Here is a 27,048-nt window from a genome sequence, read left to right on the forward strand (position 1 = left end):
ATCAATGAAATAATGCCATCAATGCATCTTTGTCTCTGTTTCAGCACCAACTGGTAGATAAAAAAAAAACTCTGATATTTTAGATTATTTAGGCAAATTTTAGGGTTAGGAAATTATGTATGAATCATAAAAAATCCGGTTTGGAGAGCCTTTATGCACAAAATATATTGATTCATAAAAAATACAGTGGTGGTCCTCTGTAGCGCAATTGGTAGAGCATGGCGCTTGTAACGCCAGGGTAGTGGATTCGATCCCCGGGACCACCCATACGTAAAAATGTATGCACACATGACTGTAAGTCGCTTTGGATAAAAGCGTCTGCTAAATGGCATATTATTATATTATTATTATGTTTGATTCATCCTGAAAGTTGTCGCTCTGGATAAGAGCGTCTGCTAAATGATGTAAATGTCATATTTAAGTTCAAATCATGAAATATTGGAAGGTGGAAAAAAGTGTACAATAATGGTTGAACAATAGTCCTATAAATCTACCCTAATTCTCACTAATCATGGAACTGTGTGACAACGGTCCAGTCGTCTGTGAACCGTGCCCCAGGCTCCAGCTTTAACCTGCTACGTGTGATCTGAGATCCATAATGATTCAAATAGGCTACATGTTGCAAATTATTGCGCAACATTAGCCTGATATGATCCACTAATGTTAGCGACCCTCAGGAAAAAACTACACAGACATGACAGAGGAAAGAAAGGTAAACGGAATAGAATGGAATGATGCAAAATGTAAGCTACAAATAGAAGAAAACGAACACTAAAGTGACAGTTATAAATGTATGTGGGTATTACTGAAGGTCGCTCCCGATAGTGGCTAATATTGAACATGATACAAATTGTAAAAGGAGAAAAGGCCGGGCATAGGCTCTAATTAAAGCGTCCTAAAGCGCATACATCAACTCTGCAGGTTCAGCTCTACAGAAGCCTATAGATTGGGTGTCCAAATTTCATCCACGCAAATTATGAGAGCACACCAAAAAGAATCTGAATAACGGCACATCTATTTATAGCCTATTTCACTGTGGAAAATGGGCCGCAATACATGTTATGTTGATATAATTTTCAGTTTGCGTCCATGTGGCTAGTTTCACATTTATCTCCAGGTATCATAAGGGAAAATCATCTAAAACAATTGCTATGTGCATTTACAATCCCCTTCTCCAAACGGATTACTCCTTTACCTAGCTCATATCAATAGCTGTTATCCATTTATAAATTACAGTGCATGGAGAATGCTGTTATTTCTATCGGAAAAAATAAAGTAGATGCTTTTTCCTGTAGACATTCCTCCGACACACCTACATTTCTTAGATCTCCACCATGTATGAATAGTGAGAGAATAGCATGCTATTCTCATGCTTAAGTTCAAGGTTAGAATAAGTATAGAGAGAAAAGTGCATAAAAAATGAATAACATTCCATTAATGCCCGCTTAACTCGGGTCAGAATCGGGCCATAGAGAGAAAAGTGCATAAAAAGGCAATAGCTTTCCATTTATGTGCACTTAACTCAGGTCGGAATTGGGGCTCTTGTGAATTTATATTTTCTAGACAAACCCAGTTTGGTACATTTGTTCTTTGTCCACCACTGGATGGCGCTGAGCATGGTGCAAAAAACAAGACTTTATACTAATGAACTTGACTCTCCTTACCTGACCAAGAGAACACTGTGTGTGTGTGTGTGTGATAGAGATGTGTGAGGGGGATATCTGAATGTTTTTGTTCTGAATCATTCTCTGTCCCAAATGACACCCTAATTCCTATATAGTGCACTACTTTTGACCAGGGCTCTGGTCAAATGTAGTGTGCTATTTACATTTACATTACATTGTCTATGTAGGGAATAGGGTGCCATTTGGGACGCACAGAGACTGGTAGGCCTAGTCTTCCTTCCGGTATTCACCAACTCCAAGAGAATTTCAACAACAAACTCAAAGTGGTTCCACTAACACGCCTGCCCTGATTAAGACTTTTCATATTAAAACCATGTGCATGGTGGTTCCCTTGGCCTGTTCCCCTAGCCTGTTCCCTTGGCCTGTTCCCCTAGCTGATCCCTCTAGCTGATTCCTCTACCTGATTCCCCTAGCTGATTCCCCTAGCTGATTCCTCTAGCTAATTCCCCTAGCTGATTCCCCTAGCTGATTCCTCTAGCTAATTCCCCTAGCTGATCCCTCTACCTGATTCCCCTAGCTGATTCCCCGAGCTGATTCCTCTAGCTAATTCCCCTAGCTCAGGGGTGTCAAACGTCCGGCCCGCGGGCCGGATCAGGCCCGCAAACGGGTTTAATCCGGCCCGCGAGATGATAAAAAAAAAAAAAAAAAAAATATGCGCTGCAATTTTTCAATTAAATAAACTGCTGTTCCAATTGCGTCCACTGGATGGCGCAATAGCAATTGTGTTAAGCAAGCAAACTGTTTATACCGGGGCAGAGCAAGTAGGTCAAGCACGTGCAGCCAATGAGCTACTTTGTTTTGCCCGCGATATTTATTACGGCTTCTACTTTTAACATTATGTGCTTTGGCACCCTCATTGCCCCAATATGTCTCTGTCAAAAAATAGAAAAGTGGACGCAGAGTGCAGAGTGTTCCAAGAAAAATGGTCATCCTATTTATTCACGGAATTGAATGGGAAAGCTGTATGTTTGGTGTGTTCAGAGCATGTTGCAGTGCTGAAAGAATATAACCTTCGCCGCCACTATGTGAGTCTTCATGCCGACAAATATGACAACTTTCAAGGACAGCGGAGATGAGAGAAGGTGAATGAACTGTTGGCGGGTCTGAAGAAACAGCAGTCTGTGTTTACTCACAGCCGAGACATCAGTGACGCTGCAGTGAAAGCTAGCTACCTCATTGCTAATGAAATCGCAGTGGCTTCAAAACCATTTAGTGAGGGTGAATTTGTAAAAACATGCATGATGAAGGCAGCGGAGATTGTGTGCCCTGAAAAGCGGAAGGCTTTTGCAAATATCAGCCTGACAAGAAACACAGTTGCAGACAGGATTTCCGATCTTTCAGTGGATTTGGACAGCCAGTTGAAGCAAAAAGTAAAGTCATTTATTGCGTTTTCGGTTGCAATTGATGAAAGCACGGACATTACAGATGTTGCACAACTGGCCATTTTCATCCGCAGAGTTGATGACACATTGACCGTCACCGAGGAGTTCGTGGAGTTGGTGCCGATGACAGATACAACGACAGCAGCTGATATTTTTACCGCACTCGTCGGCGCGCTGGACAGGGTCGGAGTGGACTGGTCCCGCGCTGTCAGCCTGGCTACAGATGGTGCGCCCTCAATGATCGGGAAGAAAGCAGGCGTTGTGACAAAGTTCAGAGAGAAAGTGCAATCTGCAAATGGAGGACGTGATTTTTTGACTTTTCACTGTATTTTGCACCAGGAGGCTTTGTGTTGCAAGTCATTAAAGATGGATAACGTCATGAAGGTGGTCATCCAAACTGTTAATTTAATCCGATCCAGAAGCCTGAATCACCGTCAGTTTGACAGCCTTCTCAGAGAGAAAGACCACATCTATGGCCTGCCATACCACACTGAGGTAAGATGGTTAAGCCGAGGTGCTGTGCTGAGGCGTTTCTTTGATTTACGAGAAGAAATTGAACAGTTCATGGAAGAAAAGGCCAAACCAGTGTTAGAATTTCATTCCGCAGAATGGATGCAGGACCTTGCATTTATGGTGGATGTTACAGAGCACCTGAATAACTTGAACAAACAGCTGCAAGGGCGCAACAAAGTTGTCACGCAGTATTATGACAGCATACGTTCTTTCAAGTTAAAGCTGTCATTGTGGGAGACGCAACTTGCCGGTGGTGATGCAGCTCACTTCCCCTGTCTGAAAAATGTGTGCGCGACCCAACATGTGGCAGACATGAAGCGGTTCAAAGATAAAATAACGGGACTGTTACGGGAGTTTAAGCAACGCTTTCAGATTTATGTTTATATGTTTTTATGTTGATGTGCTATTGTTTTTAATTTATTTTATTTTATTTGTATATTTAACCTATTCTTGACTCTGTGGTTCTTGCACTTGTTTGGGGAACAGGATTTCATTATTTTTATCTACATTTCTGCCTGAGAAATGACACCCTGATATAGTTCTGTGATCTGTGATATACTTCTGTGAATCACTGAGGCATTGTGTGTTTGTGTGTTCTTTGTCCTCAGAACTTTCACATAACTTGAGGTGTTTTATGATTAATAGTGATGTTGTGCTTTTGGACACTGTCCTCAGGCTCCAGCTTTATGTTTATATGTTTTTATGTTGATGTGCTATTGTTTTTAATTGATTTTATTTTATTTGTATATTTAACCTATTCTTGACTCTGTGGTTCTTGCACTTGTTTGGGGAACAGGATTTCATTATTTTTATCTACATTTCTGCCTGAGAAATGACACCCTGATATAGTTCTGTGATCTGTGATATACTTCTGTGAATCACTGAGGCATTGTGTGTTTGTGTGTTCTTTGTCCTCAGAACTTTCACATAACTTGAGGTGTTTTATGATTAATAGTGATGTTGTGCTTTTGGACACTGTCCTCAGGCTCCAGCTTTATGTTTATATGTTTTTATGTTGATGTGCTATTGTTTTTAATTGATTTTATTTTATTTGTATATTTAACCTATTCTTGACTCTGTGGTTCTTGCACTTGTTTGGGGAACAGGATTTCATTCTTTTTATCTACATTTCTGCCTGAGAAATGACACCTGATATAGTTCTGTGATCTGTGATATACTTCTGTGAATCACTGAGGCATTGTGTGTTTGTGTGTTCTTTGTCCTCAGAACTTTCAAATAACTTGAGGTGTTTTATGATTAATAGTGATGTTGTGCTTTTGGACACTGTCCTCAGGCTCCAGCTTTATGTTTATATTTTTTATGTTGATGTGCTATTGTTTTTAATTGATTTTATTTTATTTGTATATTTAACCTATTCTTGACTCTGTGGTTCTTGCACTTGTTTGGGGAACAGGATTTCATTATTTTTATCTACATTTCTGCCTGAGAAATGACACCCTGATATAGTTCTGTGATCTGTGAAACAGTTCTGTTAATCACTGAGGCATTGTGTGTTTGTGTGTTCTTTTTCTTTAGAATTTTCAAATAAACTTGACGTGTTTTATGATTAATAGTGATGTTGTGCTTGTACTATTTTGGACACACTGTCCTCAGGCTCCAGCTTTATGTTGTATGTTGATCGTATTAAAACAAAGAAAACAATCTGAAGTTGTTGTTTTTAAGTTATATATACCATGATTTTTCCGGTCCGGCCCACTTGGGAATAGATTTTCCTCCATGTGGCCCCTGAGCTAAAATGAGTTTGACACCCCTGCCCTAGCTGATTCCTCTAGCTGATTCCTCTAGCTAATTCCCCTAGCTGATCCCTCTACCTGATTCCCCTAGCTGATTCCCCTAGCTGATTCCTCTAGCTAATTCCCCTAGCTGATTCCTCTAGCTGATTCCCCTACCTGATTCCCCTAGCTGATTCCCCTAGCTGATTCCTCTAGCTAATTCCCCTAGCTGATTCCTCTAGCTAATTCCCCTAGCTGATTCCTCTAGCTGATTCCCCTTCCTGATTCCCCTAGCTGATTCCCCTAGCTGATTCCTCTAGCTGATCCCTCTAGCTGGCCCACGCTGAGCCCCCATCAATAAAGCCCCCATCAATAACACTAATGACCAATAGCCCCTGGGGAGAAAAACAAATAGCGTAATGAAACCACCAGGAGCCTTAAGGAGCTCAGCAGCTCTCTGCTCCCAGAGAGGAGAGGATATGCCTGGGTAGGCTGTCCTGTCTGTAGCCTGACCAGGCTGGATGGCTGGCTTATCCCTTCACTACACAAGCACCCAGGGATGTAGGGAAACATTGGGGGTGTTGCCACTATTGAACAACCAGACAAAAACTCAGTGTGATGATTTGTTGGAGTTCCCCCCTTTTTGGCTGTTGCTTGGTGCCAACTGTAAGCAAGCAAGCACATTCCTTTCCATACCCCCACGCCCCTCACCCTCCACCCCCCTTGTACTGTACACACCCATGCCTTCCTCTTCAACGATGTTTCACCTGGCATCTGAGTCAGCAGGGGTGCCAAGTTAATCAGTATGAGAGCCAGCTGCGACGGCCCCTCGCCTCTCTCTCTCTCTGGGGCGTGATGTATGTTCCAGTGAACGAGCGACAGTGTGCCACACAAGGGCCCACTGGGCGGGTGGCAGTGGCAGCAGAGAGAGGAGGGAGGGGGGCGATGCCATAATGAGGCCTGATGGATTCTGAGCCTCTGCCAGCTTCCCCATTAGCTGAGTGGCTCCCAGCCCTACTGAGGAGAGGACCGCCACAGCCCACTACTACTCACACACACACACACACACACACACACACACACACACACACACACACACACACACACACACACACACACACACACACACTTGACACGCACACACACACCCCACGGGGGCACCACACACCCCGCCTCTTTGACACACACTGCAATTAAATAAACCAGATCGCATTAACTAATCCACACTGCTGTTCTGTGTTCCCCCAGCCTGGGTAAACACATGCATACACACACACAGTGTCCCTTCGGCCCTGCCAGCCCCACTCTCACACACAGAGGTCTTTATGTGGAGCTGTGGGTTAATGGCGGTAATAACGGGTCTCAGCGTGTGGATTAAGTGTGAGCCGAGGCATGGGCGACACTGACATGCTAATCCACCATGATCAAATTAGCAATGCTGAGGAGCCCAACAGGGTACACTGCCAAACCAGGACCCATGCCCCCCCCCCGCCCACACACACTCAATCACATTCATACACACACTACCCTAGTTTCAATTCATATTTTGGAGTTATTTCAAGAGGGAATGGCCCCTCTTTGGTCTACGGGTTCGACTTTGGTGATGTAATTGCCTGGCTAGTGCTCTTTACAATGACAAGTATCTTAGTTTAGCCTTTGAGCATGAGATTGAAAACACTTAAAGAGACTCCATAAGATTTGCATACTTTTTAGCCAGTAGTTCTGAAAGTATCACTCAAGAAACGAAACGGGTCCCCGAAAATGTCGTACTACCTCATATCTGTGCAGATATGTGCAGCACGTCATTGCTCTCATCTGTCTCTCTCTCTCTCTCTCTCTCTCTCTCTCTCTCTCTCTCTCTCTCTCTCTCTCTCTCTCTCTCTCTCTCTCTCTCTCTCTCTCTCTCTCTCTCTGCTGGGTGTGCATCTTGCTAGCTGTCACTCAAATGGCAAGGGGCTGAAGCTCATTGGCTGTAACTCGAATTTCTAGGGGGCTGGCCCACGTTGGGGAAAATGTAGGGAAAATGGCGCTGCACAGCTTCCAGAAAACAGTTGCTTTTAAACTAGGGATTTTGTGGCTAATTGAGGTAAGACAGTAATTCTGCTCATAGATTATGCATGTATGAACTACACATTGACACATCCAGTTGCCAAAGTTCCAGAGCATGTCTTTAAGTTGTTATTATTATCATCTCCAGCAGAGGGTGTAGTGCAGGGTGTGTCATGACCCTGTGGTGAGGCAGGTCAGTAATGGTCCATACATACATACTGTCCCCTCTGGTCCATACAGCCTATACTCCTCCTATACTCCAGGCTATTATCACCTCCACTCCATTACGACCCTGCACCGTTCGCACAGGCTGACCTCATCAATGCTGGACGACCCACACTGACCTCATCAACGCTGCCTGACCCGCCATGACCTCATCAAAGCTGGACGCCCCGCGGAGCTGCTCGGAGGAGGACTGACGGAACGGCGGGGCTGATCGACGAGGCCCGCTTAAAAAAACATCCCATCCATTAGGCTTGGTGAGAGCCACTGTAAGTGTGTTGGAGAGTCAGGGCTTGGGACAGCCACTGTCAGTCCCCCAAACCCCCCCACTCTAACCACCCACTCATGACTGGACAATGGAAGGGAGTGGGGCTTCCCAGCCACAATGTCCGCCAAGATATGCGAGCCGTGACAGAGGGGGTGTGGGAGGGATGAGGAGGGGCAAGGGGGGTTCTGACAGGGACGCCTGCAGGATGGGAAGTCTTATTGAGCATTTGAGCGATGAGCCAGGTCATCACATCTCCCCACCTCATCCATCATGGCCCACAACATGGCCCCAAATAAAGAGGACACATTCCTGCCTCCGCTTCCCCTGCACTACCATATTCAGCTCCTCTATCCCTTTCTCCCTCAGCCTCTCTTTCTCTCTCTTTCTTTCTCTCTCTCCCTCTGTGTCTGGCTCAATCTCTCTTTCTTTCTCTCCCTCTGTGTCTGGCTCAATCTCTCTTTCCCTCTGTCTCTGTGCCAGGGCCTGGGAAGAAAGGGGGGACCAGAGTTCAGTCTCGCGCTCTGAGGCCCTGGGAGAGCCAGGAGAAAGGGCCAGGTGTCTCTCTGACTCCCAGCTCTTATTTTAACACACTGTCTGGACAGGAGGGAGGGAGGGAAGTGGAAGGGGGCAGGGAGAGAGAGAGGGAGAGAAAGTCAGAGAGAGGAAGAGAAGCGGGAGACAGAGAGAAAGAGAGAGAGAAAGCGAGAGCTCATACTTAATCCACATTGTAGTCCTTTATTTCTTAGTTGCTCCTCCCACAGTATTGAATTGAAATGCATTACAGTTACATTGTAGAAAGCATTAAAACAAAGTACCTCAACTTGCTGATTACTTTTTTAAATGGATTATAAACAAAAACAACAACGACAAAAAACAAACAATCTGGTCCCTCAAAATGGGAGGATAAATGAATATAATCTGTTATTTATTATAGGATTGGCACAAGGGATTAACATTGACTGAACGTCACACAAGCTTGCAGACAACCGTAGAAAATGTCAGACACAGATCTAATCAGACCAATCATGCGATTATGAAGAAACTATACCTGGCATTTTTTTATTTGTTCATTTCTTTATAATGTTTGTTTTTTCCATTTACAATTGAATCAATAAATTGTCATACAAAAAAACCCTAAGTAATATCTATTCATCATCAACCAGTTTCATTAGAAGAATAAAGAGTGAATGGTATGTTTAATACTATCCGGCACTCAAACGTCATCTACAAACCCCATTGAGTTCTGGAGTAGGCCCCAGCGAGGAATCTCCCCTTCGCTAAGGGTAAGAGCAGTGCTATTCAGTAAACAAACTACAGTTTGCCAAGAAATAAATACAATTCTCAACATACAACAGCAATAACATCAACAACATAAATGTAGAAAACCCCCCCAGAAAAAAACATGATTGTCTAAAAAATGAAAGACACGAGGATGGGGATAGCTAACGACTAGCATTTAGGCTAATTAGTGGTATCGTTGGCCGACTACGATGAGTTTGGGGTTTCTAGAAGGGGGAGAGATGACCTTTTTACTGTTTAACAACGATAAACTTCAGCACTTGCTACTTTTTCAGAGTAAAAAAAAAAAGATTGTGGTTTCTTCTTTTCTTCCACTAAAACAACAAACTATTTAGATCCTTTCACAGAGAGTGGAGGAGGGTAACACGGAGTGCAGTTTCAGAGCCACAGTTTGCAGACACTCGTGTACAGTTCTGTGATTGTGCAGACACACAAAGCTATGCAAACTCTTTCTTGGGTTGTAAAACCAGTCAGATTGTTCTCTGTTTTCAATTTTTCCTTTTCTTTTGTTCTTCGTTCATCAACAATCTTGTCGTAATGCGCTTGTGGCACCATCTTTCTTGGAGAGGTGAAGTTTATTTGGACCCGAGTTGTTATTCAGCCCCACCCTTCCAAGTATCCTAGCATTTATATAAGTACATGTTGATGGAAAACACCTGTTTTTATCCAGGGGTTAAAGGGTAACATATCTCGTAACATATTTCACTGATACTCCAATTCAGCTGAGAATGTCTGAAGCTGTGGGGCTGGGAAGGCTAGGTGTGGCCAGGTATAGGTCTAGGTTGGGCAATGTGGGGTTAGGTAGCTGTATTGTGGCATGGTAGGTCTAGGTAGGATTATGTGGTTCTAGGTGGAGCTAGGGGTGGTTAGGTGTGGCCAGGTATTGGTCTAGGTTGGGCTATGTGGGGCTTGGTAGGGTCTGTACTCTGTACACATATCAAACCGTGGTTGGACCGCGGTCCCGAATGGGTTCTCCAAATTCAACCGACTTCACACGGAGGAAGAATGTTCTCAGCTGAGTGGACACATGACATTGAGTGGACACATGACACTGTTCCATTGAGTGGACACATGACATGCTCTAGCAATGTAACATCTAACAACATCACCTCCATCATCCCTCCCTGCCAGCTGCCGCTGCTGTGCAAAACATAGAAACTCAACAGAATAAATACAGCTATTATTAATTATCATTTTTATTTTCATCACCACAATCAATAATCACTATTATCATCATGGTCGTCGATTTTAAACATAATGACTCAATTTAAGGTCTCAGGAGGGATGTTTTGTTGGATCTCTTGGAGGGCTGGGCTTGGCTGGGCTGGGCTGGGTGGTTCTCTGTGGACGGTGACCCTGCTCGTGTGTAAGGTATTCTGCTCAGCAGTCAGATGGGCCGTGGTTCTGCTCAGCAGTCTGTGACGGGCCAAGGGCCAGGGGCCCCGCTGACGGCCCCCAAGGGCTCCCAGTGCGATAGGTCGGGGTCGGGGGGTTTAGGGGTCAGGGGTTAGGGATCGGGGTATCATACATGGCTGAGGGACTGGATGGCACTGGACTCAGCAGCGGCCCGCACCAGGCTGTGCCACATGGTGGCTGGTGTGTGGTTGGCTGGGTGGAGTGCGTCCTTGTCAGCCAGAGACAGCATCATGGCGTATGCCTGGGGAGAGGGAGAGGGAGGACAGGTTGACTCCAATACACACCTAAAGTGTACATACACACTCACACAAATGCATGAGCACACACGCACAGTTGCATATATACGCATTGCCACCCCACCACACAAACACATGCATTTACATTTTAGTCTTATTCAGAGTGACTTACTGTAGTGAGTACAGTCGTGGTCAAAAGTTTTGAGAATGACACAAGTATTGGTCTTCACAAAGTTTGCTGCTTCAGTGTTTTTAGATATTTTTGTCAGATGTTACTATGATATACTGAAGAATAATTACAAGCATTCCATAAGTGTCAAAGGCTTTTATTGACAATTACATTCAGTTTATGCAAAGAGTCAATATTTGCAGTGTTGACCCTTCTTTGTCAAGACCTCTGCAATCTGCCCTGGCATGCTGTCAATTAACTTCTGGGCCACATCCTGACTGATGGCAGCCCATTCTTGCATAATCAATGCTTGGAGTTTGTCAGAATTTGTGGGTTTTTGTTTGTCTACCCGCCTCTTGAGGATTGACCACAAGTTCTCAATGGGATTAAGGTCTGGGGAGTTTCCTGGCCATGGACCCAAAATGTAGATGTTTTGTTCCCCGAGCCACATAGTTATCACTTTTGCCTTATGGCAAGGTGCTCTATCATGCTGGAAAAGGCATTGTTTGTCACCAAACTGTTCTTGGATGGTTGGGAGAAGTTGCTCTCGGAGGATGTGTTGGTACCATTGTTTATTCATGGCTGTGTTCTTAGGCAAAATTGTGAGTGAGCCCACTCCCTTCGCTGAGAAGCAACCCCACACATGAATGGTCTCAGGATGCTTTACTGTTGGCATGACACAGGACTGATGGTAGCGCTCACCTTGTCTTCTCCGGACAAGCTTTTTTCCGGATGCCCCAAACAATTGGAAAGGGGATTCATCAGAGAAAATGACTTTACCCCAGTCCTCAGCAGTCTAATCCCTGAACCTTTTGCAGAATATCAGTCTGTCCCTGATGTTTTTCCTGGAGAGAAGTGGCTTCCTCGCTGCCCTTCTTGACACCAGGCCATCCTCCAAAAGTCTTCGCCTCACTGTGCGTGCAGATGCACTCACACCTGCCTGCTGCCATTCCTGAGCAAGCTCTGCACTGGTGGTGCCCTGATCCCGCAGCTGAATCAACTTTAGGAGAAGGTCATGGGGCTTGCTGGACTTTCTTGGGCACCCTGAAGCCTTCTTCACAACAATTGAACCTCTCTCCTTGAAGTTCTTGATGATCCGATAAATGGTTGATTTAGGTGCAATCTTACTAGCAGCAATATCCTTGCCTGTGAAGCCCTTTTTATGCAAAGCAATGATGATGGCACGTGTTTCCTTGCAGGTAACCATGGTTAACAGAGGAAGAACAATGATTTCAAGCACCACCCTCCTTTTAAAGCTTCCAGTCTGTTATTCTAACTCAATCAGCATGACAGAGTGATCTCCAGCCTTGTCCTTGTCAACACTCTCACCTGTGTTAACGAGAAATCACTGACATGATGTCAGCTGGTCCTTTTGTGGCAGGGCTGAAATGCAGTGGAAATGTTTTTTTGGGATTAAGTTAATTTTCATGGCAAAGAGGGACTTTGCAATTCATTGCAATTCATCTGATCACTCTTCATAACATTCTGGAGTATATGCAAATTGCCATCATAAAAACTTAGGCAGCAGACTTTGTGAAAATTAATATTTATGTCATTCTCAAAACTTTTGACCACGACTGTACATACATTTTCACACTTTTTCGTACATTATCATGTTATATCTCACACACACACACACGCACACACACACACATCAAACACACACACTTTACCTGGGACTTGGATTTCCTGTACAGGGGCTGTTTGACGGCCTCAGGCAGGCTGGGGGAGCCGAAAGCAGTGCCGTCCCCGTCACTGAACTCACTGTCCTCCATCTTATGCATGTCAGAGAAGTGACGGATGTGATCGTGTGCAGAGTAGCTACTCTGATCCTCCTCCTCCTCATAGCTGGAGAGGAGGGAGACAACCGAATCCCTGTCAACATTTAATTCAACTTCTCATCTCAACTTAAATTAATTTAATTTAATTCAACTCAATTCAATTCAATTCAATTCAAATCAACTCAATTCCATTCAATGATCCCTTCAGGGGGTTTAAAGAATGCCAATATACTGTCACAATGTCTCAGCTTGGTACATATACGTATGTGTCCATATATTTTAGTCTCCATGGTTGTGTGAGTGGATATTTATGCTGGAGGCATATCCCCACTACTCTTACCTCCTTGGGGAGGTCTTGCAGTTGAGCTCCAAATCGCTAGGTCCATCAAATTCTATTTCGTTGTGTATGATGTCATCATCTAGGTTGCTGGGGGGAGCTTCGTCTCTAGGTTTCCCAGCAGCGGAGTCTCTCTGCTCCCCTTCCTCCTCCTTGGCGCCAAGCTCCTCCCCCTCCCCCTCCTCCAGGTCAAGTGACCCGTGGCTGACAATCAGGGGCTTCTCCTCCTCGAAAGAACCACCGTTCAACCTAGGAGTGGAGACCAGGAAATACATGAGTAAAACCTAGCACATCACTAGCAGAGTACTGCAAAACCTTTACATCAGCAATATACACACTCACACTTAGCCACGTTGTATCCATACTGTTTGTGCTGAAGCCAATTCTAACCTTCTATCATTGCCATACACCATATACTTATGGATACAAGGCTAACTCACACACATTCTTACAGAAAACGTTATAATGAAATGTATTTTGTCCAGTCAGTCCCTGTAAGAGTCCCTCCTTCCTGAGTGAACAATGGGAGTAGAGAGAGGGTAGAGAGAGAGCGAGTAGGTAGAGCAGAGCAGCGCGGAGCAAGCCATGGCAGCTGAGCTGGGGCAGAGAGAGGCAGAGCCGGAATCCCGTTTGTCATCGAGTCTCGAGGGCCTCTCTGGGCACAGGCTCTATGAGCGTCTCACTGATCGCTGCAGCACTTAACAGCACTGCTCAGCCTCTCCTGTTGTTTATTTTCCTTCTATCTCAGATTCATCTAATAGGCAAAATATTTAGCTGACAGCCCCATTTGGTGGGAGAGTTATGAGGGCCTTGCCAAGCGGTCCATTTCCCTGGTCCCCACGGAGAGAAAAGGCCCAGCTATCAAAACCTGACTGGGGTTTAATCTGCCAACTGTCTCTGCAGCCTCAGGAAACCACCATTTGGTAAATCATCTGGAACCACATTAAGACGGATTCACTAATTACACTCTGGGACGTCTCTCGTCAGCTCCCAACTATGTCTTTTTCTAGACGAGGCTAGCACACAAAGTCTGGCTGTGGACCCTAGTTCTACACCCGCCAAAATCACCTCGTAGATTAGAGGACCCTGAAGTATCCAGGAAATGATCTATTTGAAGGAGAAGAAAGCTGAGTTTGCAATGAGTCGTGAAGAGAAGGAGTGGGAGAATAATTGCGGTACATATTTTAGCACAAGGCTATCTGCTATCTGCTATCCATCTCTAGCATTTATCAGAGTGGGGCGATTATAGCAGGAATTGGACAGAGTTGAAAAGCAACGCGCCCCCTGGGTGGGACTGGGAGAGGGCCAGGGCTGCCAAGGCGGTAGTTGCCATGTCGTCGACATCGCAGCGCACCGCATAGCGAGACCAGCAGCGCCGGCCGAGACGAGAGCCTCCGTGATTAAGAAAACAGATTTGCTAATTACGCTTTCAAACGTGGTAATTTGCTGGGGATAAAGTATCTATCAGAAGTAGTCAGGAGCGCCGCACTTTGAAAGGAAACACGGGCCGAACCCTTGACCCCACCTTCTCTGACTTTCTTCCTGTAGGCGGACATGTTGGTTCCAGATGTGGGAGCTAGTCACTCACAGGCTGCAGACCCCCCCTCCCGCCTCCCCCTGTCTCACCCCCCTCCTCCCCCCTCTCTCCCCACGTCTCTCTGACGCTCCACCGCCTGCACCCACAACCCCTTTTTTACACAATCAAAACTTTGAAAGATCTCTAGCACATGATCAAACACAAGGCACATAAAAATAAACCCCCCGACTTGTAGCCAACAGCTATCCCCAAGCTGATCATAGTTTTCCAAGAATTGATTTGCATAATCATCAGACATAATTGTATGCAAGGCCGATACCGGTGCACATGCATGGCCGAAAGTCAACAGTTGTAAAAAGCTCCTGCATGTTTCCAAATGTGGTAATTATCCCAGATGTCGTCAGTGATGATTGTTTGTTGCTCCGAACCTCCCTGGACGACATGTTCATTAATACACCCATGCTTGCACACACACAAACACGCACACACACAAACACGCACACACACACACACACACACACACACACACACACACAGAAATGAATAAAGGCTGAAGTGCATCAGAATGCCCCAGCAGGCCAGCACAGAGAGGCCGTGTCCACCCATGTTTGTCTATAATCATCTCCCTGTTTAGCCTCAAGCACTGAATATGTGCTGCAGAAAATCAGGCCTCTCGTTTGTGTGTGTGCATGTGTGCATGTGTGTGTGTTACAGAGGATAAGATGAATGATGAATGTGTATACTGTTTGTCAAAGCATTTTTTTTTGACACACACATACATATATTATATGCACATTCACACGCTCATCCAGACAAAACATATGACTTACCCTTCCTCAGAATGGTCAGGGGACAGCTGGTTCTGGCCTGTGTTGCCGATAAAGTTTCGTATTTCGTTGAAGTAGGAGTCCTCTTTGTCGTCCAGGATGGCGCTGCTGCTGTCCAGCTCTGACCGAGGGGAGGATGCAGCCGTGCCTACAGAAAGACAACATTATAATCAGTCAGTTTTAATATATTAAAATAATACAATTAAGACCACAGTGACAGCCCCATTGGATTTCCCTTTGGATGACAATAAACTATTTGGAATCAGATACTTGACGAGAAACCAATCCCACACTGGCCTGGTGTACCAGTATGTACTGTATCTCCTGTTGGTGTTAGACCAAGGCCTGCAGGAATAGCACACTTACACTGGCCTTATTACCCGGAAGTAAAGTTACTGCAGGGTTGAGGTCAATTGTTCCATTTCAATTCAGTCCAATTTGGAATTGGAATTTCAGTTTACTTCCAGAATTGACAAGGCAGACCCTAACCCTGTAGTCTGTTTTACCTGGCAGTACTAATCCCCAAGATAGTATCCGGTAGAGAGTATAGTAAGTATATATTTAAGCAGGGGCGGTGTGTTCATTAGGGCGATATGGGCGACGCACTGCCAAACGGGAAAAGGAAGGGATTTTTTTTCTAATCAATTATATCACGGCAACAGTAGTTATCAGTGTTCTAATCTAGACGTCTGATCTGCCACTAAATGTCCAATCAGGCTAAAGTCGTGCTTCAAATGGCCCCGCCCCTTTTGGGGCGATTTCAGTCAGGTTGAAAATCGCCCAGGAGTCTCTCATAGACTCTCATGTAAAATCTTTTTTTTTTCAAATATCAGAGCTTTCAATACAATCTCTATGGGTTCCGGGAGGGCTTGCACTTACGCGCTTTCGTCATACGTAACATAAGTAACCATGAACATAACTAAGAAAAGAGCGGGTAGCAGCGTCAATCAATTCACGTACTACTGTCAAGATGGCTAGCTTTGCGAGGCAAAGATGAAACTGAGGGCTCCACCAACCCTGGTATTTTTCTTGGACTTGTCAACTTTGTGGCACAATTAGATGAGGTGTTTGATGACCATCTTAAAAATGCTAAAGTTTTCAAGGGCACATCAAAGACCATTCAAAACGAGCTACTGGAGTGTATGCTAGCGGTCATGAGGGAACATATTGTGGAGGAGGTGAAGTCGGCGAACTTCGTAGCTATCCAAGCTGACGAGACCACGGACGTTTCTACACAGACACAGCTGGTGCTTGTGCTGAGGTACATAGATAGCAACCACAAAGTGCAGGAGCGCTTTTTTGAGTTCCTTCCCATCTCGGAATCAACCTCAGTCTCAATCGCCAGTGTGCTTTTGGAGAGACTGAACGGTCTTTTTGCCGACGACGAGAAAGTCAAACTCATTGCGCAAGCTTACGATGGAGCCAGTCTGATGAGGGGAGAGAATGCTGGTGTGCAGCAAAATGTGCGTGAGCATTTCAAGAATGCCCATTACGTGCATTGCTATGCGCATCAGCTGAATTTGATCATGCAGCAAGCTAGAACAGTTTCAGTACAAGTAATGTAGCCTCTCTCTCTCTTTGTCCCTCCCTGTCTGTCTCTTTAACACACACACGCCCAAATCAGTTCACAGTTGATGTTGTTTAAAATAGTTATTTTTCATTTAAAAAAAAGTAAAAATTAAAAAAAATCTGTTCATGTTCATTTTTACAAATCTATACAATTGGCCAGAATATGCTTGTTCATATTTACAAATCTATACAATTGGCCAGAATATGGTTGTTCATTTTTACAAAGCCATACAGATAGCTGTGTTTACCTTTTCTAGAAATTATTTTCAAATTCTGTTTTCAGGCAAAATGTCTATCACTGTTCATTTTCACAAATCTATACAAGAGGGCAGAATATGGAAGTCTATAAAAATGTCTTATTACCAATAACTTGCATCAATGTTTTCAGTAGCCTCTATCAAAAGCTCCTGCTTGCTTGTTGTGAATTATGCTCAGGTGCACATATTTCCAATTCAACCATGAGGCCTTTTTGAAGCAAGTAATGTGTATATCAGTATTGACTTATATGCTGCCCCTGTCTTCATGTTGTTGCTGGACATATCTTTTTTTAAATGTGTGTAGGTCACCTAAATCACCAGAAAAATTGCCCCCGCTGAGAATTTTTTCAGGAGCCGCCACTGTATTTAAGTGAACCAATATTATCTTGACTCTACTAAGTGATGGGACCAAGTGTATGAGTCTCTAGGTTTCCAGAGAACGCCAATGTTTGCTTTAATAAGTGAATGTATCTGATCAACTGGACTAGCTTTACAACAGGTGTCTGGACAGGTGTCGCCTGCTTGCCTCCATGTTTCTGATGTGATTCAGTGAGTCGCTGCGACGTAGAGCGACCTATCAAACTCAACCAGCGATGATTTGTACCGCCGAAAGCAGCTGAGTTGCCGAACATTCAGAGTGCAATTGTGTTGTCGCGGAGACGGACGACAGATTTATTTAATCTAATTTCTTAGCTACCCCAAATGCCTTATTTAACCGTAAGTAAATTACATTTCACATTATATACAGCTGGAGAATTTACGGAGGCAATTGAGGGTGAGTGAGTGCTCATGCAGTATATAAATATATCCAATTTGAATCATCAGCAGTTTTGTTGGTCACCAGTTCATTTCAAGAAAGATAGATACACACACACTGTTGAATGCTCCTGCAGTTTTATTGTGCAACGTTTGGACCCAAAGGAGTCCGTAAGGGTCGAAACATTTCACAATAAAACTGCGGGAGCATTAAAACCTGTATCTGTGTTTCTTTCCTTACGTTATTTTTTGTATTTAGATATACAAACAAGCTAAAACGGCACACCTCTGAGAACAAGCCATCTCCACCAGCTAGCTAGCTAAATCAAGGGTGAGCGAGGGTGAGAGAGAGAGACATCCGCACGAGCTCAGCCATCCATATAAAGAGCTGGGAACATTATTACGCTGTGAGAAATTTTACAACATGATGTCACAATCAGAACGATTGGGAACTATTTCACGCTAGGAAGATTTCTACATGACACCCTGCACCTGCAAGTTACAGGATGTACGTACACTAGTACTAAACAGGTTAATTTCCTAGGTTTCTGTAAAGCACTTTGTAACAAACTACTTTGTATTTATAAATACATTTGATTGATTGATTGATTGAGAGGCTCTCTCACCTGAGAGGTTACCGTTCTCATGCTTCTTGAGGTGGCGGTCCAGGTTAGTCTGCTGGCCGAAGCAGCGGTCACACAGGTGACACTTGAAGGGCTTCTCCTTGTTGTGGATGTTGCGGATGTGGCGCTGCAGGTTGGAGGAGATGCTGAACGAGCGGTCGCAGTACTTACACCTGAGGAGGCAGATAGGTAGGGGTCACTCCTAGAGGTCAAAACAGGTGGGACTCATGGGGAACGATACAAATACACTACACACATGCTGGAGTAGATACAGTAAAAGCATACACACAAACAAAGACATAGGTCTTAAAGGGATACTTCAGGATTTTTGCAATGAAGCCCTTCATCTATGACTGTAAGTCGCTTTGGATAAAAGTGTCTGCTAAATGGCATATTATTATTATTATTATTATTATCTACTTCCCCAGAGTCATATGAACTCATGGATACCATTTATATATCTCTGCGTGCAGTTTGAAGGAAGTTGCTAACTAGCGTTACTGCAATTGCTAACTAGTGTTTGCGCAATTACTGGAGGTCTATGGTAACTGCTAGCATGCTAGTAGATACCATAGACTTTCTAGTCATTGCGCTAACGCTAGTTAGCCTTGACTTGCAAAACTACCTCTAACCTCCTTCATACTGGATGCAGAGACATACAAATGGTATCCATAAATGAATCTGACTCTGAAGTATCCCTTTAACCTCTACAGGATCGGTGTCCCATATAAGGGACTGTTGAGCTAACGTGTGCTAATGTGATTAGCATGACTGTTGTAAGTAACAGCAAACCTTCCAGGACATACAGTGAGGGAAAAAAGTATTTGATCCCCTGCTGATTTTGTACGTTTGCCCACTGACAAAGAAATTATCAGTCTATCATTTTAATGGTAGGTTTATTTGAACAGTGAGAGACCGAATAACATCAAAAAAATCCAGAAAAACGCATGTCAAAAATGTTATAAATTGATTTGCATTTTAATGAGGGAAATAAGTATTTGACCCCCTCTCAATCCGAAAGATTTCTGGCTCCCAGGTGTCTTTTATACAGGTAACGAGCTGAGATTAGGAGCACACTCTTAAAGGGAGTGCTCCTAATCTCATCTTGTTACCTGTAAAAAAGACACCTGTCCACAGAAGCAATCAATCAGATTCCAAACTCTCCACCATGGCCAAGACCAAAGAGCTCTCCAATGATGTCAGGGACAAGATTGTAGACCTACACAAGGCTGGAATGGGCTACAAGACCATCGCCAAGCAGCTTGGTGAGAAGTGACAACAGTTTTATTATTCGCAAATGGAAGAAACACAAAATAACTGTCAATCTCCCTCAGCATGGGGCTCCATGCAAGATCTCACCTCGTGGAGTTGCAATGATCATGAGAATGGTGAGGAATCAGCCCAGAACTACACGGGAGGATCTTGTCAATGATCTCAAGGCAGCTGGGACCATAGTCACCAAGAGAACAATTGGTAACACACTACGTCGTGAAGGACTGAAATCCTGCAGCGCCCGCAAGGTCCCCCTGCTCAAGAAAGCACATATACAGGCCCGTCTGAAGTTTACCAATGAACATCTGAATGATTCAGTGGAGAACTGGGTGAAAGTGTTGTGGTCAGATGAGACCAAAATCGAGCTCTTTGGCATCAACTCAACTCGCCGTGTTTGGAGGAGGAGGAATGCTGCCTATGACCCCAAGAACACCATCCACACTGTCAAACATGGAGGTGGAAACATTATGCTTTGGGGGTGTTTTTCTGCTAAGGGGACAGGACAACTTCACCGCATCAAAGGGACGATGGACGGGGCCATGTACCGTCAAATCTTGGGTAAGAACCTCCTTCCCTCAGCCAGGGCATTGAAAATGGGTCGTGGTTGGGTATTCCAGCATGACAATGACCCAAAACACACGGCCAAGGAAACAAAGGAGTGGCTCAAGAAGAAGCACATTAAGGTCCTGGAGTGGCCTAGCCAGTCTCCAGACCTTAATCCCATAGAAAATCTGTGGAGGGAGCTGAAGGTTCGAGTTGCCAAACGTCAGGCTCGAAACCTTAATGACTTGGAGAAGATCTGCAAAGAGGTGTGGGACAAAATCCCTCCTGAGATGTGTGCAAACCTGGTGGCCAACTACAAGAAACGTCTGACCTCTGTGATTGCCAACAAGGGTTTTGCCACCAAGTACTAAGTCATGTTTTGCAGAGGGGTCAAATACTTATTTCCCTCATTAAAATGCAAATCAATTTATAACATTTTTTACATGCATTTTTCTGGATTTTTTTGTTGTTATTCTGTCTCTCACTGTTCAAATAAACCTACCATTAAAATTATAGACTGATCATATCTTTGTCAGTGGGCAAACGTACAAAATCAGCAGGGGATCAAATACTTTTTCCCCTCACTGTAGACATGTCTTATATGGGCAGAAAGCTTAAATTATTGTTAATCTAACTGCACTGCCAATTTAAAGTAGCTATTACAGTGAAAAAATACCATGCTTTTGTTTGAGGAGAGTGCAGAACAACAAAAAACGTATCACAGCAGCTGGTTTGATACATTCACCTCTGAAGGTAAATAATGTACTTACATTCTGATTTGTCATCCCAAGGGTCCCAGAGATAAAATGTAGCATAGTTTTGTTTGATCAAATCAATTTTTATATTCAAATGTAGGAACTTGGTTCTACAGTTTGAACCCCTGCTGTCTCTGGCTCCACACCCACCCCGCCCGGCCATCTAGATGTGTGAAAGTTAGTGTATAAACTAATGATCCATCATGTATGACATTCCTGGGAGTGTGTAAACTTACATTTTCTATTACCATATCATTTTTGCATGTTGTCTATAGTTATGTACTTTAAAATGTATCAATTGACCAATTCGGCACATTTGGGCAGACTTGATACAAAATAGTCTAGTATTGCAATGCTTCACTGGATCAATCTGAAACTTTGCATACACACACTGCTGCCATCTAGTGGCCAATATCTAAATTGCGCCTAAACTGCATTTAAAAGATGATGAAACAAAAAGAAAAATAGAAAATGCATGTTTTTTTGTTTGTGTTATCTTTTACCAGATCTAATGTGTTATAGTCTCCTAAATTAATTTAACATTTCCACAAACTTCAAAGTGTTTCCTTTCAAATGGTATCAAGAATATGCATATTCTTGCTTCAGGTCCTGAGCTACAGACAGTTAGATTTGGGTATGTCATTTTAGGTGAAAATTGAAAAAAAGGGTCAGATCCTTAAGAGGTTTTAACAATCACCCCTATTTGAATGATACTGTACACATTCACAGTGGAACACACACACACACACACACGTATTCATGGCCAGCCCCCGCCATCCCCCACTCTCTCTCTCTCAGACATGATGGAGGAGCTCGTTCAAGGTGAAACCAGCTCTGTCTCTTATCTCCCGCCAGCGCAATACAAATCACATTCTTCTCTCACAAAACAGGCATGCAACAAATCTGTTAGAAACCCCTCCACATCTGTTTGAGCATAGCCCCCCCTCCTCCATGCAAAATTATACAAGATGATTACATCTTTTCTTCTAGCTGGAATTAGCTCACCCGATTGGCCGTCCCTCAGGAGCACCCTGTTATCTTCGCAAAAATTGCAATAAACAGCAGAGATCTTTAATGATGTGCCAGTGGGTAGAGGCTCAATCTATCAGGCGGGCTGCAGAGGCCTGAGGTTCTCCCCTGTGGTCAACTGGCCTCTCCTGGACTGTGTACTGTGTGTGTGTGTGTGTCTCTGTGTGTGTGTGTGTGTGTGTGCTCCGAGTCGCCCCCTCCGACATCACAGTCATTATTCCAGCTGCTAACCCCGGACATCTGCCCGCACTCCTCATCACCTCCATTATTCACCAAACTTCCTTCTTTACTACCCCCCCCTCTCCCCCTCCCCTCCCCCTTCCCTCTCCCTGCCACACCCTCCCCCCATCTTCAAGTTCAAACCCCCCTCCTGTCACCAAGACATCGGCCACCATTTTTCATAAGGCAAATTATTTAGTAGAATGATAATTGTTCCAAGCTTTTAACGGCGTAGGAAAACATACAAGAATGCTGCCCAAACTGTGGACAGGAATTCTCTGGGAAAACATCCGTGTAGCAGCGGACTGGGTCTGATAGATGAACGATGGCTGTCTGGGAGGAATCAGTGTGTCTGATAACGTTCTCTGAGAAAGTGTGTGTATGTGTTTATGGTTGTGTGTTCATGCTTGGGTCCAGTATGCTTTTGTGTTTTTTTTATGGGTCTTTGTGTGTCTATGTGAAAGTGTGTAGGCTATCTGACAGACATTAACAGATTACTTATACTGTGTTGAAAAGCTGTCCTGTCTTCGTTCAGTATTGTCTGTGCTCGTGGGGTGAGACAAACTGACGTTGGAGGAGGGTTAGAGGGACGTCATCCTGTCAGCACGGCATGATCACACTCCCTGTTCCCACATCCCTCATCCCACGGCTGACCCTCCTTTAATGCTGGGAATGTTTACACATGATGTGTGTGTATGTGTGTGTGAGTGTTACCTATACGGTTGCTCTCCTGTGTGTGTCCTTAGGTGGCGGGTCAGGTTGGCAGACCGTGGGAATAGTTTACCGCAGTATCTGTGGGGCAGAGAACACCTCATGTCACCATACATCTTAGAGTAAAATTACCAGCAGGAAATGTACTCAAATATATACAGTACAAGTCAAACGTTTGGACACACCTACTCATTCAAGGGTTTTCTTAATTTTGTTTACTATTTTCTATATTGTAGAATAAGAGTGAAGACATCAAAACTATGAAATAACACATATGGAATCATCTAGCAACCAAAAAAAGTGTTATATCAAGACTGTTGGAAAAGCATTCCAGTTGAAGCTGATTGAGAGAATGCCAAGAGCGTGCAAAGCTGTCATCAAGGCAAAGGGTGGCTACTTTGAAGAATCTCAAATATAAAATATATTTGATTTGTTTAACACTTTTTTGGTTACTACATGATTCCATATGTGTTATTTCATAGTTTTGATGTCTTCACTATTTTTCTACAATGTAGAACATTGTAAAAATAAAGAAAAACTCTTGAATGCGTAGGTGTGTCCAAACTTTAGACTGGACTGTATGATATATCTTAGAACATGCAGTATTGACAACACACAATTCACAATAGGAAAAATACCTTTTCACTATAAATCTAAATAGATTCAAAATAATACCTATTACTATATCTCTATCAATTAACTGATAAAACATCCTTGAGTGCAACATAATTTATGCATCGTCTTATGGTTGCATAATTCCACTAACAAATAGCTATTTGAATATTAATTTCACTCCCACACTCAGTGCTTGAAGCTAATGGAATTTGTGTGAGTGAGTTTAACGTAGCAATGGTGAGGTGCAGAGAGTGGGTGTGTCCACACACACAGCAAAGCGTTAGATCAAAGCACCGCCAGGGTCCCAAAGCCTCTCATATTAATCTGCTAATCAGGGCCAACTCCCTGGGTAAACAGTGGGAGAGAAAGGGGGCCAAGCACGGCCCTTCACTGAGTAACACAGCACACACAGTCACCTCAAAGGGTTTACACTGGCCAGCCATGGAAATTAAGTAGAAGTTTGTCTCAAGGACATGGAATGGAAATAGGCCATACACTCAAGGACATATTAACTTTTCAGGTTTAGGGTCTATTCCAATTCAATTCAATTCAATCAAATTAAATTCAATCCAACTCAATTTATAAATTTAGAAGTATAGAAATAGGAATTGACCAAAACCATGGGACTTTCAATCAGAAAGTCACGAGGCCAAAATCAGAGATGAAGTAGTGTGAAGACAAAATACATTTTTTTCAATACAGTTGGATAAAATCACCTGATGCGCGTAAACGGTTTCTGTAGTTACCTGCAGGTGTAGCGCTCCTTGCCCTTGCGCAGTAGCGTCTCGGGGAGAGCAGTGGGCGGGGCTCGGAAGTCAAACATGGAGGGGACGGAGCGCATCAGGTCACCTGACTCGGGGTTAAGCGAACCAAACGTCTCCAGCTTCTCCGCCATGTTCTCAATGGCCGACATCTGAGGAGAGACGGACACATGTCACATGAATGGTCAGGGAAAACCTTTATTGAACCTTCATTTAACCAAGTAAGTCAGTTAGTAACCCACTTTATTTAAATTGACCATCTGGCAGGTTTCAGTATAACTTCAGGGGCAACTTCTGGAGTCTTTCCGGACATTGGGTTGTTTATTGACTCCCTTGGTTGCGCATCATTCCCTAACCTAATGTGTGCGGCTTAACAAAAAAAATAGTTTCCCATCAACAAAGGCATATCTATAGTCTCTAGAACACTACTTACCAGTTTTAAGGTTAAATGTGTCCTTCACTTTCAAATGAAGGTCTGAATCCAAATTTTGTCCAAACCGCACCACATTCCTGCTGTACAGACAGTGGTAGATTACGTGGTAGGAAGTGTTGCGTGAAGTGCATGGTCTAATGGCAGCCCACTGTCTAACTAGGCAGGATTATTTGATAGCGAGGGTCACATTTAACCTTACAACTGATAAGTACTGTTCCTAGAGATTATAGATATGTCTTTGTTGACGGGAAAAGTTTTTTGGGTGGAGCCGGACACATTAGGTTAGGGTTATTTTCTGTTGCCACCCACCAGAATGATGTGCAACCAAGGGAGTCAATAATACAGCCCAATGTCCCAAAAGACTCCCCAGGTTGCCCCCGAAGCTAGTGACAGCAGTGCATATAAGCAGAGCAAAGGGGGCATGATGTGACAACATGAGTATAGTCCTTCAGAGAGAGGCTCTGCCTGGCATTGAATTGAGACACCATAAACCAAGGCTGTATTCAAACTAGGCCATATTGAAGATAGAAACCAATACTGTACTTTACACAGATCAGAGTATTATTGATTGTCCTTTCCAGGGCTGGTATTAGGGTATTGTATATGGGAATATTATGCAGCTTTATTCCACCACTAGTGGTCAGTGGAAGTCAGGTCAGGTGGTATATGACTGTAATCAACTCTGTTTTACACACACACACACACACACACACACACACACACACACACACACACACACACACAGACACACACAGACACACACAGACAGAGAGAGAGAAGGACTGTATACAATTTACTAATGAAGGCTAACATTTGCTTTCATCAAATATGCGTAAAATCTTTGGAGGAAAGTGGAAATACATGTACTTGTCAGATGATGTGTATGTGTGTGTTAGTGTTTGTGTGTGTGTATGAGTGTGTTAGTGTTTGTGTGTGTATGTGTGCTGCATGGTGGTCATAGTTGATTAACTACCAACAATGTCTGTGAGAGAATGTGTGTGTTTGTGTGTGTGAGAGAAAGAAAGAGAGTGTGTTAATGTGTGAGAATGTGTGTCTGTGTGTGTGTGTGTGTGTGTGTGTGTGTGTGTGTGTGTATGTGTGTGTGTGTGTGTGATTCATGTCCACTGCTGGGCTGTAAACCATTCGGTGCACAATGCAGGCAGACAGCACATTCGTCAATATGAAAGATGTTGACATTACTGATCAAGGGCCAGACACGGGTAATAATGATATCGCTGTGCTGAGAGGGGCGGGATGGAGGGATGGGGGAGGAGAAGAGGAAGGAGGGAGGTGGGGGGATGTCCCAGCAGGCTGCGGGGCCTGTCAGCCTATCTCGCACAGGACAGCTTTCTTTTTTAAGGTGCCACAAATTTGCATTGTTTTGCGTGTATTGAATTTTTAGTGTGTTCCTTATTCTTATTTCAATAAGGCAACAAATCAGTGGTGATTGGTCCTCCGGCAGCGCCACGGGCCCTGCTCACCACCTGACATTCCATCTCACTGTTCCAGCCCCATGTTACTCTGAGACTTTACAGAGAGAGACAGCGAGAGAGAGAGAGAGAGAGAGAGAGAGAGAGATAGATAGAGAGAGAGAGAGAGAGAGAAAGAAAGAAAAAGAGCAGAGAGAAAACAGAGATGGAGAGACTGATCGATGATGAACGACCACAGACTTTATAGGCCAGGGCTGATTAAGAGTGACGGCCGGGTGTAAAGTTCCGACTCCGGGAGGATGTGGGTGTCAGGTCCGTTTGATTATGAATATGCCAATGCTCCGTGCTGTGAATCAAAGGCTCCCTCGTGAGGAGGGGAACGGGAGGGGAAGGTGGGGGTGGAATGCTTCCCTATTTCTTGTGAATGTGCAATATGTATTTCATTGGGGCTCTTTACGGGCGTGGGGGCTAAAGCTCAGTTTGTTTCCCTCCTTACTCAATGAGAGGCCATAACTCGCCCGCGCATTAGGAGCCCTAAAACTGTCTGCTGTATTGAGCCGTCGTGCAAGATAAGACACTTTAGTTTGAGAGCAAGAGGCTGAGGCTGAAACAGCTAGCCCA

The 27,048-nt window shown here is 44.1% G+C and overlaps 1 protein-coding gene across 17 annotated transcripts in view; it reads right to left on the reverse strand.

Annotated features, from left to right (window-relative positions):
• Window positions 1-8,571: 8,571 nt before the first annotated feature.
• LOC121567563 (histone-lysine N-methyltransferase MECOM) overlaps window positions 8,572-27,048 on the reverse strand; it is a 160,205-nt gene continuing 141,728 nt past the window's right edge. For 15 of the 17 annotated variants that reach the window (XM_041877730.2, XM_041877727.2, XM_041877726.2 and 12 more), the window contains 7 exons: window positions 24,550-24,716; window positions 23,192-23,269; window positions 18,663-18,832; window positions 15,458-15,602; window positions 13,094-13,339; window positions 12,646-12,847; window positions 8,572-10,808 (listed from right to left, as the gene is read on the reverse strand). In XM_041877730.2, coding sequence (XP_041733664.1) covers window positions 10,674-10,808; window positions 12,646-12,847; window positions 13,094-13,339; window positions 15,458-15,602; window positions 18,663-18,832; window positions 23,192-23,269; window positions 24,550-24,716 — 1,143 coding nt within the window. In that variant the 3' untranslated portion in view covers window positions 8,572-10,673. The remainder of the gene's footprint in view (window positions 10,809-12,645; window positions 12,848-13,093; window positions 13,340-15,457; window positions 15,603-18,662; window positions 18,833-23,191; window positions 23,270-24,549; window positions 24,717-27,048) is intronic. The other 2 variants (XM_041877722.2, XM_041877720.2) reach the window with 1 other exon arrangement.

The sequence above is a fragment of the Coregonus clupeaformis genome, chromosome 6 (genome assembly GCF_020615455.1).
Source record: "Coregonus clupeaformis isolate EN_2021a chromosome 6, ASM2061545v1, whole genome shotgun sequence".
Lineage (NCBI taxonomy): Eukaryota > Metazoa > Chordata > Actinopteri > Salmoniformes > Salmonidae > Coregonus > Coregonus clupeaformis.